The sequence below is a fragment of the Octopus bimaculoides genome, chromosome 4 (genome assembly GCF_046866305.1).
Source record: "Octopus bimaculoides isolate indiv1 chromosome 4, ASM4686630v1, whole genome shotgun sequence".
In the NCBI taxonomy this organism is placed as follows: Eukaryota; Metazoa; Mollusca; class Cephalopoda; order Octopoda; family Octopodidae; genus Octopus; species Octopus bimaculoides.
In genome coordinates this window covers 146,679,310-146,697,874 of record NC_142931.1, presented here as the reverse complement: position 1 = coordinate 146,697,874, position 18,565 = coordinate 146,679,310, and the positions used below count along the sequence as shown (strand labels likewise).

At 37.4% G+C, this 18,565-nt stretch overlaps 1 protein-coding gene across 2 annotated transcripts in view; it reads right to left on the bottom strand.

Annotated features, from left to right (window-relative positions):
- The window catches only part of LOC106878760 (uncharacterized), a 69,825-nt gene that overhangs the window by 10,690 nt on the left and 40,570 nt on the right, over positions 1-18,565 (bottom strand). For both annotated transcript variants that reach the window (XR_016241726.1, XM_089351692.1), the window contains exons 11-17: positions 13,546-13,669; positions 11,980-12,084; positions 10,720-10,771; positions 9,056-9,193; positions 7,866-7,997; positions 7,013-7,171; positions 5,207-5,383 (exon numbers count right to left, since the gene is read on the bottom strand). Coding sequence is in view for 1 of the 2 variants with exons in the window: in XM_089351692.1 (XP_089207818.1) it covers positions 5,207-5,383; positions 7,013-7,171; positions 7,866-7,997; positions 9,056-9,193; positions 10,720-10,771; positions 11,980-12,084; positions 13,546-13,669 (887 nt within the window). In the remaining variant the exon portion in view is untranslated. The remainder of the gene's footprint in view (positions 1-5,206; positions 5,384-7,012; positions 7,172-7,865; positions 7,998-9,055; positions 9,194-10,719; positions 10,772-11,979; positions 12,085-13,545; positions 13,670-18,565) is intronic.

The following is an 18,565-nucleotide window of genomic DNA, read 5'->3' as shown; positions in this document are numbered from 1 at the left end:
ATCACCTATTGTCTTTCAGAAATGCATGAATGCTACATAATCTTTGACTATCAATTTCATTTTAAAAGAAAGTATATATATATATATATATATATATATATATATATATATATATATATATTAATATTCATATTTCTAAGTCTCTCTAAAGGAAACTACGGCAGCGGTACTGGATATTAATAGTTATCGCCAAGCCAACATGGCAGTCCAAAAGCATTCGTCCTATCTTTTGGACGGCTATGTTGGGTTGGCGATAACTATTAGTATATATATATATATATATATATATATATATATATATATATATATATATATATATATATCAGTTGAATAAAGTTAAAAGATGGTCTGGTTTTCACGGTTTTTATTATGGTCTTTTAACATTAAATAAATAGTTTGTAATGTTCATAAAGTTCAATTAGCGCTTTCATACGTTCGTAGTAATCATCAGATTTCAAAATGTATTTAACTGACAGTTGAGTTCATGACAACTGTAGTACCTCTTAGAACGCTCCAGCAAGGTGAATTTTTGGAATACGGTTTTGGTCAATCTGCTTGCAGCTGAAACGTCTCAGTTTGCCGGGCGCACCGATATGTCACATGTTTTATAAATATTAAGGCTTGTAGGGTTTTCAAATATTTGAAAACCCTACAAGAACAGGTGCAAGCACTAATATTTATAAAACATGTGACATATTAATAAATATCTGTAAATATACAACCATCCAGATATCTGAGTACCTTATTATTTTTTCTAACACACATATATATATATATATATATATATATATATATATATATATATATATATATATATATATATATATATATATATATATACATATATATGACTGCATCGTTTAGTTGTGTCAGTTTATATTCTGCGTTCAAATCGCATTCAACTCATGCTGAGGCCGACTTTGCCGTCCAGCCAACCGGAGGTCGATAAAATAATTAGCAGTCATGTACTAGGATCCATATAATCAGATGTGCCCCTCTCCCTCAGTATCTATGGACCTTGTACTTATTTTACAACACAGTACTTACATCTACACTACATTTCGATCTGTTCGATCTTCGATTATCAATAAGTGTCTTTCCCCAATCTAAATATCCCGGACTGCATTGGAACCCGTGATGAGAACGATGCTCATATCCAGTAAGAGTCTTAAACATTTAGAACTTCAGTGACGTCACCTCATCTCTAAGAAAAGCATTAATATTACAAAATGTCACCACATCAAACCAGACATCGGATAGGCATGAATGCCATCACATCAGACCAAAAAGTTGAAGACAGATCTGTGTATCAGTATAAGAAAGCATTATTTTCATCAAACAGGAAACTGAGCCATTCCAAAGAGGGATCGAACTGGGCTCACTGAATCAATTCACAGAACCGGATTTACTATTACACTATAAATGATAAATAAAATGCCTTTGTTTAAAATAGCAATCTGTCTACCTATTCAAAGCAGACATACCGTTGAAAGCTTGATTTAATGCAGCATTCGTTCTGAGATATCTCTGATAAGTGTTAAAAACACAAAAATATATAAGCAGCAGATTTTGCCTCAGTATGCGAGTGCCAGTGGATTCTTTCTACTGACAAAGCCCAAAGTGACAGAAATGAGCATTTAGCATTGTCATCACCACTACTGGATGATTTTCATCTGCTACTGATATATTTTTGTATTAACACCGTACTTCCATAAGAGATATTATTTGCAGTTGAATACCGCAGTTAATTTGACTTTCCGTGATGTGTTTGCATTAAGTATGATACCCTTATAGCTATCTTAAACTAATACAGCTTGGGTTACTCGTCATGAATCAGTCTTTGTGATTTTAAACCCCAGACGTATTCAACTGTTGAGGGGAAATGAGCTGTGAACTTCTTACAGAACCCTACACTCAACAGAAATAAATATCTTAATCTAAACTCAGAAAATATTTTTACTGAGCGTAGGAGATATGGTGGTGTGGATGTGTGTATATGGGATTCTATGGTGTGGGTGGTGAGCATCCATGCCTCATTGGTGTCATGATGAGTGCAGATGATTCAGGGATTGCTGGGTGTAGGTGGCTTTGGCTCAGTCGGTGATGTTGAGTATAGGTGACTAACTCAGCGATGTGCTTGTGAGTATTGATGTGACGGTGAGTGTAGGTGGCACAATGGAGTGATGGTAAATGACGATGAATCAGCGATGTGCTGGTGAGTGAAGATGACTCAGTAGTGTATTGGTGAATCTGGCTCTAACTCAGTGAGTGCGAGTGACACAGTTGTGCTGTGATTGATGTGAGTGTAGGTGACTCTGACTAAGTGGTTGATGGTGAGTAATGATGGTTCGGTGGTATATTGGTGAATCTGAGTGAGTGATGATGACTCAGTGTTAGTGGGGTGTTGAGTGATGATGACTCAATGCGAGATGGCGCGTTTTGCATCACCAGTGTATTGTTGCGCCATCTGGTTGCAGCGCAATATAAGTTCCTTACACTAAGATCAAACAAAACATAAACCAAGAGCTGTCAATAGAGATCGATACTGATCAATACAGTGGTTAGCATTGATCAATACAGTGATTAGCATTAATCAATACAGACCAACAGTAACTAACAGCGATTAACAACGATCAATAGAGATCACTAATTATCAACAAAGATCAACGTTGGCCGACAGCGATCAATAATCACCTCGAGTTAAAGTCATATGAATAAGACTGACCAGATGTCAGTCTGTACTTACACTATATATTGGGATTGTGGACAGCTTAAATGAACTCTTTTTCTAATCTACATGCCAGAGGATTTCATAATCATTGAATTCCTTACCAATTTCTGTATTTTAGGAGCGAATAAAGAAGTAAACTCCCACCGGCCACAGTATTCCAGTAAGGAACAGAGGCCACGTGTATTACTGGCATTGGAAGACATAATAATGGGATAACATCTCACATATCCAGCAATTTATTGGGTATGTGACATCTCCACCGACATAAGACAACAGAAAAAGAACTTGAAACTCTATATCTGGACACTATGAAGGAATATATTACAGCGCTAAACTTTGTGGGTATTTAAGCCATGCGTTCATGGATGGGTTGGATGTGATACTGATAAAAGAGCAACAACTTCTGAAATACGTATATACACCCATTATCTACTTTTTTTTAATCTTCCATCGCGTTGTTTATATAAACGTATTCGTATACGAAACGTCGTAACTTTCTATGGAAAATCAGTAGAGAAATATTATGCAGGAAATAATCCTTTCTACTGGAGGCACAAGGCCTCAAATTTGTGTGGGTGGGGGACAAGTCGGTTACTTCGACCTCAGTACTTGACTGGTACTTTATTTTATTGACACCGAGAGGATGAGGGACAGAGTTGGCCTCGTTGAAATTTGAAGTCAGAACGTAAAGAGCCGAAAGAAATGTTACTAACCATTTTGTCCGACGCGCTAATGATTCTGCCAGCTCGCCGCCTCCAAAGAGAATTCGTGATACATAATTTTTTTTTACTTGTTTCAGTCATTTGACTGCGGCCATGCTGGAGCACCGCCTTTAGTCGAAGAAATCGACCCCAGGACTTATTCTTTGTAAGCCTAGTACTTATTCTATCGGTCTATTTTGCCAAACCGCTAAGTTACGGGGACGTAAACACACCAGCATCGGTTGTCAAGCGATGTTGGGGGGGGGGACAAACACATACACACATACATATATATATATATATATATATGTATATATATATATATGTATATATATATATATATATATATATATATATATATATATACGACGGGCTTCTTTCAGTTTCCGTCTACCAAATCCACTCACAAGGCTTTGGTCGGCCCGAGGCTATAGTAGAAGACACTTGCCCAAGGTGCCACGCAGTGGGACTGAACCCGGAACCATGTGGTTGGTAAGCAAGCTTCTTATCACACAGCCACTCCTGCGCCTTGTATGTGAACCCAAATTGCTTAATGCTAACTACTGTACTTAATTATTTTGTGCTTTTTGTCCTGTTTATTTTTTTTGTTCACCAGTGCTTGATCGAATCTCTATCGAAATGTTGCTGAAGATTTTTTCCATTTCGTTATTTGGTGGAAAGAATTGCGCCTGTTTGGAAGGAGGAACGTTTAAAAAGATTAGCGAGATTTTGATCATGAACCCGGCACAGCAAGCTGACGGTGTCCTCGTACAACGAAGATCACATATTTGAGGTTACTCTATACGTGAAACGTATTTAGTATTATTACAATGGAATAATACTCAAGTGTCACCTTGAGCCATAAACACTCCGGGCAGTCGCTTGGGTGCCTCATGGGTCTAGGGGTCCAATTCTAATCTATGTATCTTGTAGCATGCTATCAGTAAATAAATTCTATAAGAACTTAATGCATTGCCCTGAAGCCTGTAATGCCGCTCACATACACCTGCTGAAAATATTAACCCCATTATAATCCCAATATTATTTTACAGTATGACTTTAAAATGCACAAACAAAAACATAATACATATACGTGTGTAAAGCGCATGCGCATATTTCCTTTTCTTTTTTTTATATTGATATATTTTGTTATCAGTTTATATGAATCGCCATAAAGCAAGGTGAACAGTGAGAATTAAAACGATGATTTGTAAGAACATTTTTTATGTGTTCCTCCAGATTCGAGCACGAATATGCTAATTGCTGCTGTGTTTCGTTACAGGAAAACAACTTCTTTACGATGAATGCATGTTCGTAACACTCTCGATGTTGAATCACAGACTGTCACAGAATCCCTTACAATAATGAATCGAGTATGTTATGAACACTTATTTGTCATAAAGGAGAAGATGACTTCCTGTGACAAACACACCAGCGATTAACATATTCACGTTCAAATCTGCCGGAAACTCTTAAGAAAAAACATGTAAGTCATCTTTTTATATAAACCTTTTCATAATTGAACATGTCTTCGCTCCACACAGAGGTGGCATAAAACCTATCAACTCGTGTTACTTATAGCTAAATAAACAAATTTACAGATGACCTCATAAATGGATGTATTTATAGGAAGATGGCTGGAAGGCTGAATTATCAGTCTTTTCTATGGAGCATGGAAACCTGATCGTTTTGTTGCCTATCATCGAAAGATTATTGAATGACAAAGCTATAATTAACCGGACGAACGATGTGCAAATATAAACGTAAAGATTACCTCTGTACTTCCGGGACACTGGGCTCAGGGGTGACTTTCTGTATTTCCTTCGTTTACCAAACATGTTACATTTCTTGCGATAAACCCAACCCCTCAAATGTGGGTTCCAGCACGGAATAAGGTCGCTTCTTCTGAATGTTGGAATCAACACTTTGGTTGTAGGCATTGCTGTTGGTGCTATACAAATAAACATACATACATACATTCATATATATTGAGATGCTTGCGCATCAAGCAGTTCATATTTGCCAAGTATAAATGAATAATTATTTAAACAATAGAAGGTTTTGAAATAATGGACTATAAATGATTATCCAATAAAAACTTGAAATGGAGATTGTTCGCGTCTAACTTAACGGACAACACAACATCATCCAGTAGATAAAAGAAACTTTAAACGGTTAAATCGAAGGATATCGAGTAAAGACCCTGAAGAGACTGCACCGGTGTTATAGTAGGGTTGCAATTACAACAGTTACTAATCGGTGCAGTTGAAACATGTGTAGGTCTATGTAAAGTTGTATATATATCAAAAGATGTCGTAAGCTGTGTATCTTTATACCACAGGATTATTTCGATTTCCGCCAACCAAATCTGCTCACAAGGTTTTGATGGCCTCGAGGCTATTGTAGATGACATTCTTAAGAAGAACTTAGATATAACTCAAAGAAAAACCGTATACATATGTCGTCTGATCAATAAGTATCCGGACTGTTGCCATAGTAACGAAGCTAAAGTACGCAGAGTGAAGCTGCTTGGCACATATTGACCTTGAACTCTGCTGTGCATGTGCACTAAGTTTTAACGTTCTAGCTCACTTCTACTGTTTACAGCAGTGCTTGGAAGGAAGGTGTGTAGCCTGTAATTGTCGCATTGACCATGACACAGAGAGTTGAGTAGAGAATCTGCATCAAATTTTGTCAAAAGCTTGGCGATACCTGCACAGAGGCCTACGCAAAGTTTTCATCGTTCTCGATTCAATCAAGGAGATCTTGTGCAACGGAAACCCAAGAGTTTTTTTGGTTAGGTGAAAGCAGTTTTGGCACAAACTTGGTAGACACGCGTCTCATACCCAAATTTCAGTGATAATGGACTGAACTGAACCGTAACTAATCTGCACAGACGGTGATTCGATGATTTCCCCTCTCAGTTGCACGCACATCTGCGATGTTTTTCTCATTTCTGCTGGTTGCGGGTCTCCCAGAATATTCGTCAATATCGCCATTTTTTCGGTCATCTTGGAAGCGTTTGAACCACTCATACACTTGTGTGAGGCTCATATACTCCTCTCTATACACTTTCTGCAGCTTTGCGTAGGCCTCTGAGCAGGTATCGCCATGACAATTTTCTTTGTCATGACAATGCAACAATCACACGTTTCACACATTACTTAAAAGTACTGCTGTAATCAGCGGAAGTGAGCTAGAACGTTAAAATTTAGTGCACATGCGCAGCAGAGTTCAAAGTCAATCTGTGCTAAGCGACTTTACTCTGCGTGCTTTAACTTTGTTACTATGGCAACAGTCCGAATACTTATTGTTATACACACACACACATATATAGTCATATTGTGTTTGACTTCCATCCTTGTATAAAGTATGTATGCGGTGACGATTGGATTGCAACGCTCAGCTATGTTATGTATAACTCAGTAATACCTAATGTAATAGTAAGTAGTACATATTAGTAACTAACGTAATACTTATATATTACATAGTGATACCTAATGTAATGCGCATGTATTTCATAGTAATACATACTGCAACGCGTATGTATCGTGTAGAAGCGCTACCTGAATGTAGTTACCTTTTGTTGATTTCAAGGTGGATAGTAATTTAGTGAGGTTGAGCGGTGGTAAGGTCATGAAAGTTGACATCCAGTCGAGGTCAGAGGTTACTAATTCGGTCAGTTGTTCAGTGGTCAGCAACTCTGTGGTTGGTTCCATTGTGGTAGTAGTTGTAGGTTCTAGAAGAAAGAGAGGACGAGAATTGGTGAGAATGCGAGAGGAGAGAGAGAACATGTTTGGGAGGAAGAATGAGAGGAGAAGAAGAAGAAACGCGATAAGCTCGATGTAGAAAAGGGTAAGGAATGCTGAGTCCAAGAAATCCAGTGACGGTCTACAGTGAGGTGTGGTAATTCGGTTGAGTGTTCCATCATTATTTTAGTTGTAGGCTACGAGGTGTAATATACTTCAACAAAGATTTGATATTTCTGTAATGAACCAATGGTATGTCAGCTTGATGAAAAAGTTGTAGGGTTTGTATCCTATTAATGGTTTTGCAATAATGAGATACATCAGCTGATAGTAAATACTTCTACCAGTCTTGGTGACATCCCTGTTTTTTCCAATAAGACATGAACGGAGTCAGTCACTTAAGTTTGTCCAAGTCCTTTCGTCGCCATTTGCAGCCACGTCAATGACATGCCCTCTCTACTTCACGTCTGCTTCAGGTCTGCCTGTACTATGTAAATAGTATTTCTATGCAATGTTAGAGTTATTTAACAAAGAAGTCCATTAGAAATGAGTAAACTAAAAGTACCGAGGCTGATTATAGATATAGGGAAGAAAATTGAAAGGGACGCTAAGAAAAAAAAAAGCGAACAGGGAGAATTAGAGGTAGATTGAATAAAATAGTTGACTAAGATTATGTCTACATACCTGGGGTGGAAGTAATCTTTCGAAGTTTTCCATTGGAACAAGTGTGACAGCAGAGTTTATTTCTTGCATTAGCGTTGTAGAAAGCGCAAAGAAACTTCCGGCAACCGGTAACACGATCGCCATATTCACAATCTTGAGAGTAGACGAAACAGTTGAATTAAAATATCAAAATATAAACCATCTACAATATTTATTACCCACATCTCTTAATTATATTAAGTCGACAAATATATATATCTATTAAACACAATAACCGATCTATTTAAAATGTATTTTGTGGGCTTCAGAATATATTAGTTTTTGATTTGGGATCAAACGTTTATTGCAATTTTATTCTGTTTTTAAAATTCCCTTCCATCATTGTGTTGCAGCCTTAGAAAGGGGCCGTCTCCAAAGGTTTAGTCAATCAACTCGACCCCGAGCTTTCTTTTAAGACTGGCGCTTATTCCATCGGTTCTTATTGCCGAACCGTCATGTTATGAGTTTATAAACAAACCAATGACTGTTGTCAAACGGTGAAAGACAAATACAAACTTAAACACACACACGCGCACAAACATGTATACATATACTCACATAAATATATACATATATATACGTACATACATACGTACATATGTATATATATATATATATATACAGTTCTATAGCCGTCAAATGTAAATAATGTAAATAATGTGAATAACAAATATATATATGCATACATATATACATACATCTATGCATACCTACGCGCGCGCGCGCACTCAGATGTAAAACAAAGAAGATGAAGATATGAGTATAGGTTTCATATTGGTCAGAACTGTTTCAGTAGAATTCTGCTTCGAACCAAATTACATAGAGATAATTATGTGCGGTAAATTACATAAGAGGTATGTGTGTGTGTGTGTGTGTGTGTGTGTGTGTGTGTCTATGTTCGATTTTCAAGAGAGTGTTGCAGGAGCTCTGTATGTTCCCAATCAGACGACTTCGAGAACCGGTTTCGATTCAGAGTTGCAGTTATATCATTTCACCTCACTTGAGTCGCTAATAACATTTGAACAGCATAAACATCGCAGCTTCTATGTCTCCACTTCAAAAGCTGACGAGGGTACTTCCCCAATGAGGGGTCACTTTGAATACAAACGGTCATAGAAGCAGATCAAATTATAACGACAATTGATATAACTAGTAAGACAGAGAACCCTTACTTTCAAGTCCGACATACTTGGATGCACAAGATTCACAGCAGCGACCCGTGTAGCATTCACCTGGCGAGACAGCAATGAGTTCAGCACAAGGAAGATCTTGGTCAACAATTCCAGGCTGGTCTCCAAATGGACAATGACCTGCGCGTTTTCATAAATCACAAGAGAAAAACATTTTCAAAATTATTTAGATTTCTGATTTTATATTGCAATTAAAGAAAATTTATTTAACTTTTAGAACTTTCAACAATTTGATGGCAATATTTAAAAGAGGGATCGATCTTGTTGTAAGGTACAAGACCCATCAGTAAAGCCAAAGTTGAAGTAATTTCTTCAAAACACTTTTATATATCTATCCCCGTTTATCACGGGGTTTGGTAAATTTTTTTTTAAAAAGCAGTGATATGGGGATCTGTGATAAGTGAGTTATCTCCACGCACTTTGCAAGTGGAATGAATGGTAGATTCATTGTCACTAAACTCGAGGCCCACAGTAGAAAAGCTTCTACCGTGTTATAACACGCCGACCCGTGTTATAACAGATGAATTCGTGATAACCATAACATGTTTCACGACGTGCGTACCGTGTTATCCCGGATCAGTGAGAGAATGAATCAGTGATAAACGAGGCAACATGTATCTTCTTCTCGAAGCAACAAACATAAATACTTCTTGCCTCTTTTAGAATGCGACAAACTATTGAGTTTGAATCCATATCTGATGCTATGACCCCTATATGAAATTATTTTACAGATTCTTCACTTCACGCTCAGTGAACTCTTCCATAAAATATTCTATAGACTAATTGCTGCCAACGTAGATCATCATCACTTTAGCCAGAAATCTATAGTTATTTGTAGCTATTATCCTATATACGAAGCAGTCCTGTTGCCGTCGATTTTGCCCTCTCGGCTGTTTGGGTTTCGATGTATCCCAGTCGGTTGGTGATCACCTTGACATTATATAAATTTTTGTTGCAAATTGCAATGTGTACCTACCCCGTATATGGTTGGCATATTTAAAGAGATCAAAGATGCAAGGATTTTTAATATCGAAATCTGTATCCATTTCTTCACGGAGTATAGTTTGGATGAACAGACCCTATGCCTAGTTTGGATGAACAGGCATAGGGTTCACAATGACTCTTTATTTATCCAGTCTTCGTTATTCTTGTTGTGACGGTGAATTAACAGAATCGTCAAAGCGTCGGACAAACTTTCTGATTTCTAATTTCACTGGAGTCAACGTTATGACTTGTAGCGGATAAATAAAAGAAGGGAGAATAACGAAGACTGGATAAATAACTAGTCATTGTGAACCCTATGCCTGTTCTGTGCATTGCATGTTTTAAACAGAACATATTTCCCTGGCGTCCATGCACCATATATGACACACGCTCCCAGTGCTTTTCTTCAGCCGCCAGAATAACTTCTGAAAGGAAAGGTTTATGTTACTCGGAACGTATGAAACAGGGGTTAATTAAGAATCTGAAAGAAGCATGGACATTTCGGAGAAACTTATGAAAATGCTTTAGACAGTCAAAGAGTTCAAGTTCAAACCTCAAACACGTAATGGCGCCTGGAAACATCACTGATGGTGTGTCGTGGGGCATCAGAGAATGAAGCTGGGAAAAACTGATGTGAAAACTAGATGTACAAGATAACTTACCCATTACATTTGGAGCACTGTCCGATCGTACACACTGACCAGCTTCACACCACTGTAAACAGGGAAAGATATGGGTTAAATGTTTTGTATTATTATTATTATTATTATTATTATTATTTCTTATCATTTCTTTATGTGAAAACCCCCCACACTCTATGTCTGTCTTTCTATTGTCCTCCTCATCCTTCACCCTAGTGGCAAATAAATGAAATCATTATTATTGTTGTTGTTGATGTTGTTGTTGCTTAACACAAGGTTCTGACTGACCAGAACCCCGGGGTCAAAGATATTCATCCCATCTTTGTTTAAGATATATCCAGTGATACATTATCCTAGGTAGGCATGTCTCCACATTTCATGATGGTGGAGATTGATTTTGAGAGAGATTAGTCTATTGTTTCACTTACAACGACCATGTAGATGTTCAGCATTTGGATTTGTTATTGTGGATAATCTCTGGATATCAGTCTCTGATTAATCTACGATTATTGCAACATCTGTTGCGGCCATGGCAAATAAAGTAGAATTATTTTTATAATTTGTATATATTTATTTTATAAATGCAAAACAACACCACGGAAAAATCGACGTAGGCTTAAACAGTAAACCGCGATAAGTGAACTGCGGGAGGTGAACCGCGGGAGGCGAACCGCGGGAGGTGAACTACAATATGGTGAGGGATTACTATATATTCATATATATATGTATATATATATATGTAGATAAACCAGTTAAATACGTAAACAACGAGAGGAAAAATGGAAAACAGGACAAGGAAACACAGAAAAACTACCCTTCATCAGTTGTCGGCTGTCTATCTACTCCTCATTTCGAGCATTCAACGACAATGTAAGTCTTCAAAGACAGCTGCTCTCATAAATTCTAAAATAATATTTAGGATTTATAGAGAGTCAAAATTCGAAACAAAAACAGGATAGTTGGAGACATACAAGGAAACCGGACGAAAACAAACATGGAGAGTCGTTAGACCAGAACGAGAGGAAAATAGTGAACGCTGTGAGAAATATATTTTTTTTGAAAAGAGAAAACATAGAAGAGAGAGACAAAAAAAGTCTAGTCTTTTGAATGCATATATGTCGGTGTGTGTGTGTGTGTGTGTGTGTGTGTGTGTGTGTGTGTGTAAGTCTGCATTTGTGTTTAAATAGACATACATAGAGAGATAGACCGAAAGACAGAGAAAAAGAGACAGGCAGAGACAGAGAGAGAATAGGCGAATGACAGAGTTAAATAAGCGCTTACCCTTTTTCTGCCACATGACATACCATCGTTTGGAATTATGGGTGTATCAGACTCTGTACATTTCATTCCAGAACATATTACGGTGTAGTCATCTTTGTACTCTTGCTAAAAACAGAATTCGAATGGAGACACTTTTAAGGTGACCCAACAATTTGATGAATACACACACATGCACGCACGCACACACGCACGTATGCTCGCAAACATTAATTTAAATTCTTTACGAAATAACTATACACTTCATTTGAAGATTCAAAGGAAGCTAAAGGATGTTGGACAAACGCTCTGCTCTGCGCGTACTTCTTCTCATAGAAGAAACAACTGGAGGCTAATGAAGATAATTACATAACTCCTATCCTTTTGACATTCGTTAATTAATATTTCGCTCGTCTCCTAACGCTTCAGTCTAAAGCAAAGCACGCCGGGCAAAACACTTAGCGGCACACTAACACACACACACATATATCAGAGGCGACTCCAGGTCATCAGCGTCACTCGGGCTCTTCGCAGTTTTCGCATAAGACACATGCCTGCTCGAAGAATTTCACGTTTATCCGCTTTATTTCTTTCCCCAAATGGCTTATTTCTTATATCTAGCATTATGTCTTTCTCTGTTTCTAATTTAAGGCTTAAAATAAAGCAATCCTCCAAAACACAACTGATCTTTACACACAGACGCACAGAATAACAGCAATCGAATAGCGACAGCGGAACGCTCGACAGACATCAGCGCTCTGACAGTCGCCTGTACTCTTGACAAAAAACGCCAGTTAGTCTTTTACACCTACCAGGCTCGTTCGTATTAGCCCGAGTTGCTGAATAACTTTTTGTTTCTTCAAGAATATTGCAGAACAGAAACTTTTCATAGATTGAAATTTAAATCATAATCTCTGTAGAAATTTATTGTTTCAAGAAAACATTGAATTTGGATTGCTTTTAATTTTCACGATTATAGATAACAACTCGGGCTGTGACTTCTGAGCCCCAGTCAGGCGCGTGTGAACGATGTCGAAAGAGAACGTCTGCGACGAATGATATTTTTTGACACAGGGCACCTCTAAAACGTGTGTGTGTGTGTGTGTGTGTGTGTGTGTGTGTGTGTGTGTGTGTGTGTGTGTGCGTGCGTGTATTATTATTAATATATTAATATATTAATATATATATATGTATACGCATTTTAAGTCGAATATATAACTTTATGAGAATGATTGTCTAATTTGAGTTTATATCTTAATTCTTATATATATATATATATATATATATATATATATACACACACATACATATATGTATACATACATACATACATATATAGTCACACACATACATATATACATACATACATATATACGTGTGTGTGTGTGCTTCATGTTATTCTAGAAGACTTAATGCTGTCCAGTCCAATATATAGCTTAACAGTGAACATAAAATATTCACAAGAAAATGTCCTTACTACTGAGTAACTCAAAAGATCTTATATGGAGAATACGGTATTGGTAAAACAAACAAATAAACAAATAAACAAGCGGACAAATAAAAAAATAAAGAATTAGAAATAATTCTTACCCTGAGGACAACTGATGTGGGTCCGTACGCTGCTTGACACTGCAGGTCCGCTTCACTACCTCCAACCGCTTTACCCGTTCCTTTTGACGACTGCGAACCTCCGCCAAGGCAGTTGTTGTTGGAACTAACAAAATGGTGTTTTTTACAGAGTAGCGTAGGTGGGGGGGGGGCGAGGATGACGACGATGATCGAGGAAGAGGAGCAGGGGGGAGATGAGAAGGAGGGGAGGAGCAGAAGAAAAGAGGAAAAGGCATGAAAATGTAATGTTTTCGTTAATAATTTAAAGACACATCGACATATATAGACACAGACAAACACTTTGGGGTACAAGGGTTTATAGGAGGGAGATAGAGGGTGGTAGAGGGTGATAGGGATGACTGAATCTACACCAGATACGACTGGTATTTTCTTTTAAACGGTCGTAGCAGTATCCAATACAAAATGAATTCTTGTAGGATTTGAATTCAGGGAGCGAAGGTAACTGCGTTATTGTCAATTCGACATGCAACCGTTTATGTTATTCCACAGTACTTAATATAGTAAGACACAGTAGATGTTATATATATATATATATATATATATATATATATATATATATATATATATATATATATATATATATATATATATATATATATATATATATATAGAGAGAGAGAGAGAGAGAGAGAGAGATAGATAGATAGATAGATAGATAGATAGATAGATAGATAGATATCGTCAGCAGGAAAGCCAATCTCGGCTTTCCTGCTGATGATAGCTGGCCTAGCAAATTATTTTACTTTGTTGAAAATAGCTTGAAACCATTGGTTCAGGAAATAGATGGTAAATGTTTTTATTTTTCATTCCCTTTCGAAATTATCCCTAATTGTGGTTTGGAGTTTTGACTGCTCCTTCTAGCGGGTTAGATATCCTATTATGGACATCTCTCTTATGTGTTTAAATGTACAGTGTATGTATTTATATGAATAATATATAGTTTCTTGACTAGTTTTTTTCTTCTCGCTTGACCACTGGAAGCAAAAAGAATTTCTAAAATGTTTTTGCTACCCTGAGATTTATTAATATATATATATATATATATATATATATGGGAGAATATACAAAAAATAACAACAGACGAGGACAGGTGGTGTAAATAACAAAAGTATATATTAGTATGACGCTCGGGAATACGGAAAGTCTTTGACGTTTCGAGCTACGCTCTTCAACAGAAAGAATACGGAGACAAGGAGAAAAACACGGAGAAAAAAAATTGAATAGTGTTCAGTCAACGGTCAATCATAATAATGGCCGATCATAACAATGGCTGACCGGAAGTTAGAAATTCTTATTTCAGGAGAGCTAAGAAAGGGGGAGATAACAAACGGTGATCGGGAACGAGGGGCTGTGTGTGGGAGGTAGACTGCTGGTGATCTTGACGTATGTAGTGTGAAAATGGGGGAAGGGAGAAAGGGAGAAAGTAGTTGGTCAGTTGTAGTGTGTGCGTGGTGTGATGCGAGGGTATTGGTGTGGTGTGCGTGGTGTGATGCGAGGGTATTGGTGTGGTGTGATGTGAGGGTGTTGGGAGGTGGGGAAGGCATGGGTGGAGTGTGGGGTAGAGGTAGGGGTATGTGGGTAGGGTGGGGTATGTGGGTAGGGGTGGGTGGTGGGTGTAAGGAATTGGATGGGGTGGAGTGGGAAGGTAGAGTAGGAGTGTGTTGGGGTGTGGTGGGATGAGCTTATGAGGGGGTGTTGACGAGGAGGGAGAAGGGGAAGGTGGATGTAAGAGAGGGGGAAGATCGGTATGGGAGGGGAGAGGAAGAGAGGAGAGAGGGTGGGTATAAGAGAGGGAAGGGGGATTGAGAGAGGGGGAAGGTGGGTATGGGGGGAGAAAGAGGGGAAGGTGGGTATGGGGGGAGAAAGAGAGGAAGAGAAAGAGAGGAAGAGAAAGAGAGGAAGAGAAAGAGAGTGAGAGAGAGGGAAGAGGGGTATGGGGGGGAAGAAGAAAGGAAGAGAAAGAGAGTAAGAGAGAGGGGAAGAGAGTGAGAGAGTAAGGGTGAGAGAGTAAGAGAGTAAGAGTGTAGAGAGTAGGAGAGTAAGAGTGTAGAGAGTAAGAGTGAGAGAGGGGGGAGTACGGGAGAGGGGGAGGGGGAGAGAGGGGGAGAGAGGGGGAGAGAGGGGGAGAGATACGAGAGAAGAGAGTGAGAGAGAGTAAGAGAGAGGAGAGAAAGAGGAGTGAAAGAGTAGGAGAGTAAGAGTGTAGAGAGTAAGAGTGAGAGAGGGGGGAGTACGAGAGAAGAGAGTGAGAGAGAGTAAGAGAGAGGAGAGAAAGAGTAGGGGTGAAGAGAAGTGGGAGTGGAGAGAAGTATGAAGAGAGGTGAAGAGACGTACAAAGAAGTAGGAGGCGGAGCAGGAGGTGGGGGAGGGGAGAGATGGGTGGTAGGAGGGAGGGTGGGGGAGAGAGACAGGAGGAGGGGGTTAGATGAAGAGTGGAGGGGAGTTGAGCCCATGTGGCGCAAAGGAGCGAAGATAGAAGATTAATCCCTGTTCACGGCGCAAACGGGAGTCCGGATGGCCCCATATATATATATATATATATATATATATATATATATATATATAAAACAGAAATACTGACATGAAAAGTCGGTTCATAAATTATTTATTTTGTCATCTTACACGTGTTTCAATTAAATTCGTATTTAAACTATACAACGTGGGGCAGCTGTGTTTCCTAATCCTCCACTCCATCAAAGATTCATACAGTAAAAATATATAGTGAGAGTATAACCGGGATATTATAACAATATATTTCTGGTACAGATGGCAGACAAAATCAACGTTGAGCAGATACGAACAGAAAGGTAGAGAAAGAAGAATATATAACGGACATATACACCAGTATGGCTTTCTTTGGCATTGGCCAGCTTGGTGTGCTTTCAAGCCAATTGATATATCATATCATATCTATCTATCTATCTATCTATCTATCTATCTATCTATCTATCTATCTATCTATCTATCTATCTATCTATCTATCTATGTGTGTGTATATACATATACACATATATATATATACATACATACATACATACATACATACGTACACATACATACATACATACATACATACATACATATATTCTTTTATTTCTTTCAGCCATTTGACTGCAGCCATGCTGGAGCACCGCCTTTAGCCGAACAAATCGACGCCAGGACTTATTCTTTGTAAGTCTAGTACTTATTTTATCGGTCTCTTTTGCCGAACCGCTAATTTACGGGGATGTAAGCACACCAGCATCGGTTGTCAAACGATCGTGGGGGGGGGGGGAAACACAGACCCACAAACACACACACATACACATATATATGTGTATATACATATATATATATATATATATATATATATATATATATATAAGAATTTAAGGATTGGAAAAAACGCATGTTATAATTGCATACTTTATTCCTACATATGTTTCAAAGGATTACAACCTGTGTGATCCATAGGGATCTTTGATATTAAAATTGTAACCTTCTCATCAGGGAAAGCATGGGAATCATCTTAAACGTAAGACATTATGACCGATTATGAAAACAATAGATGGATAAGGTTATGACTTAATTCATTTGAAAAACACCGTTAGAGAATTGGACGCTGCCGGATAGTGGGTTGGACAACACATACCAATCAATGTGTGAGAGCGTACATGCATACATAAATACATATACACAAAAATACACATATATACATGCATACTGATACACACACACATATATACATATATATATATATATGCATATACACATACATACACATGTGCACTTGTATATACATATGTATATATATATACACACACACACACACACGCATATATATATATATACACATACATACAGGTTGTAATCCTTTGAAACATATGTAGGAATAAAGTATGCAATTATAACATGCGTTTTCTCCAATCCTTAAATTCTTAAATATACTCAAATACCCAAAATTTCAAGGAGTTCCTGCCTTAAAAACAGGAACTAAACCACAGTTATTTTGTGTTCTTTGCTACATTGGTTTCTATTAAACCATTTATTCTATCAGAAGAATTTTTATTCATTAAGATAGAAGAAATACACATAATTATATATATATATATATATATATATATATATATATATATATATATATATATATATATATATATATATATATATATATATATATATATATACATATATATATATATATATATATATATATATATATATATATAGAATACTAGCATTTTAATAGAGATAAGGCTCCAGTATATAGTACAACAGTTTTAATTTGGTATAAAGATAAAAATTTCAGTTGCCTCCTTTAATCTAGTCTAATTATATTTTCTACTTTCATGGTACTCCTTATATATTTTTATGTTTTATTTTATCTTTTATGTTTATATTCTTATAACTCTATATTTTTATCATCTATGCCTTAATATAAATATCTGGTTATTTGAATGGAATAATATCTCATGCCACACATCTGAATTATAAATTTGCTTGTCTGAATGTTTAAGACAAGTATCTGAAATTATTATTCTATACCAAATTATATATATATACGACGGGCTTCTTCCAGTTTCCATCTACCAAATCCACTCACAAGGCTTTGGTTGGCCTGAGGTTATAGTAAAAGACACTTGCCCAAGGTGCCACGCAATGGGATTGAATCCGGAACCATGTGGTTGGGAAGCAAGCTTCTTACCACACAGCTGCTCCATGTATATCATATATATATATATATATATGTATATCTGTATGTATGTGTATACATGCATGTATGTATGTATGTATGTAGAGAAAAAGTGAGTGGGTGAGAGACGTATTTATGCATATACGTATATATGTACGCATACACAATTCGCGGGCGCGCGTGTTTATGAGTGTTTGTATGTGTGTGTGTCTGGGGGTATATGTGTGTGAAAGGAATCAATTGATGATCCACACTGTTGCTACTCAGAATCTCATTCACATACACTCGTACACGCGCACCCGACAACAT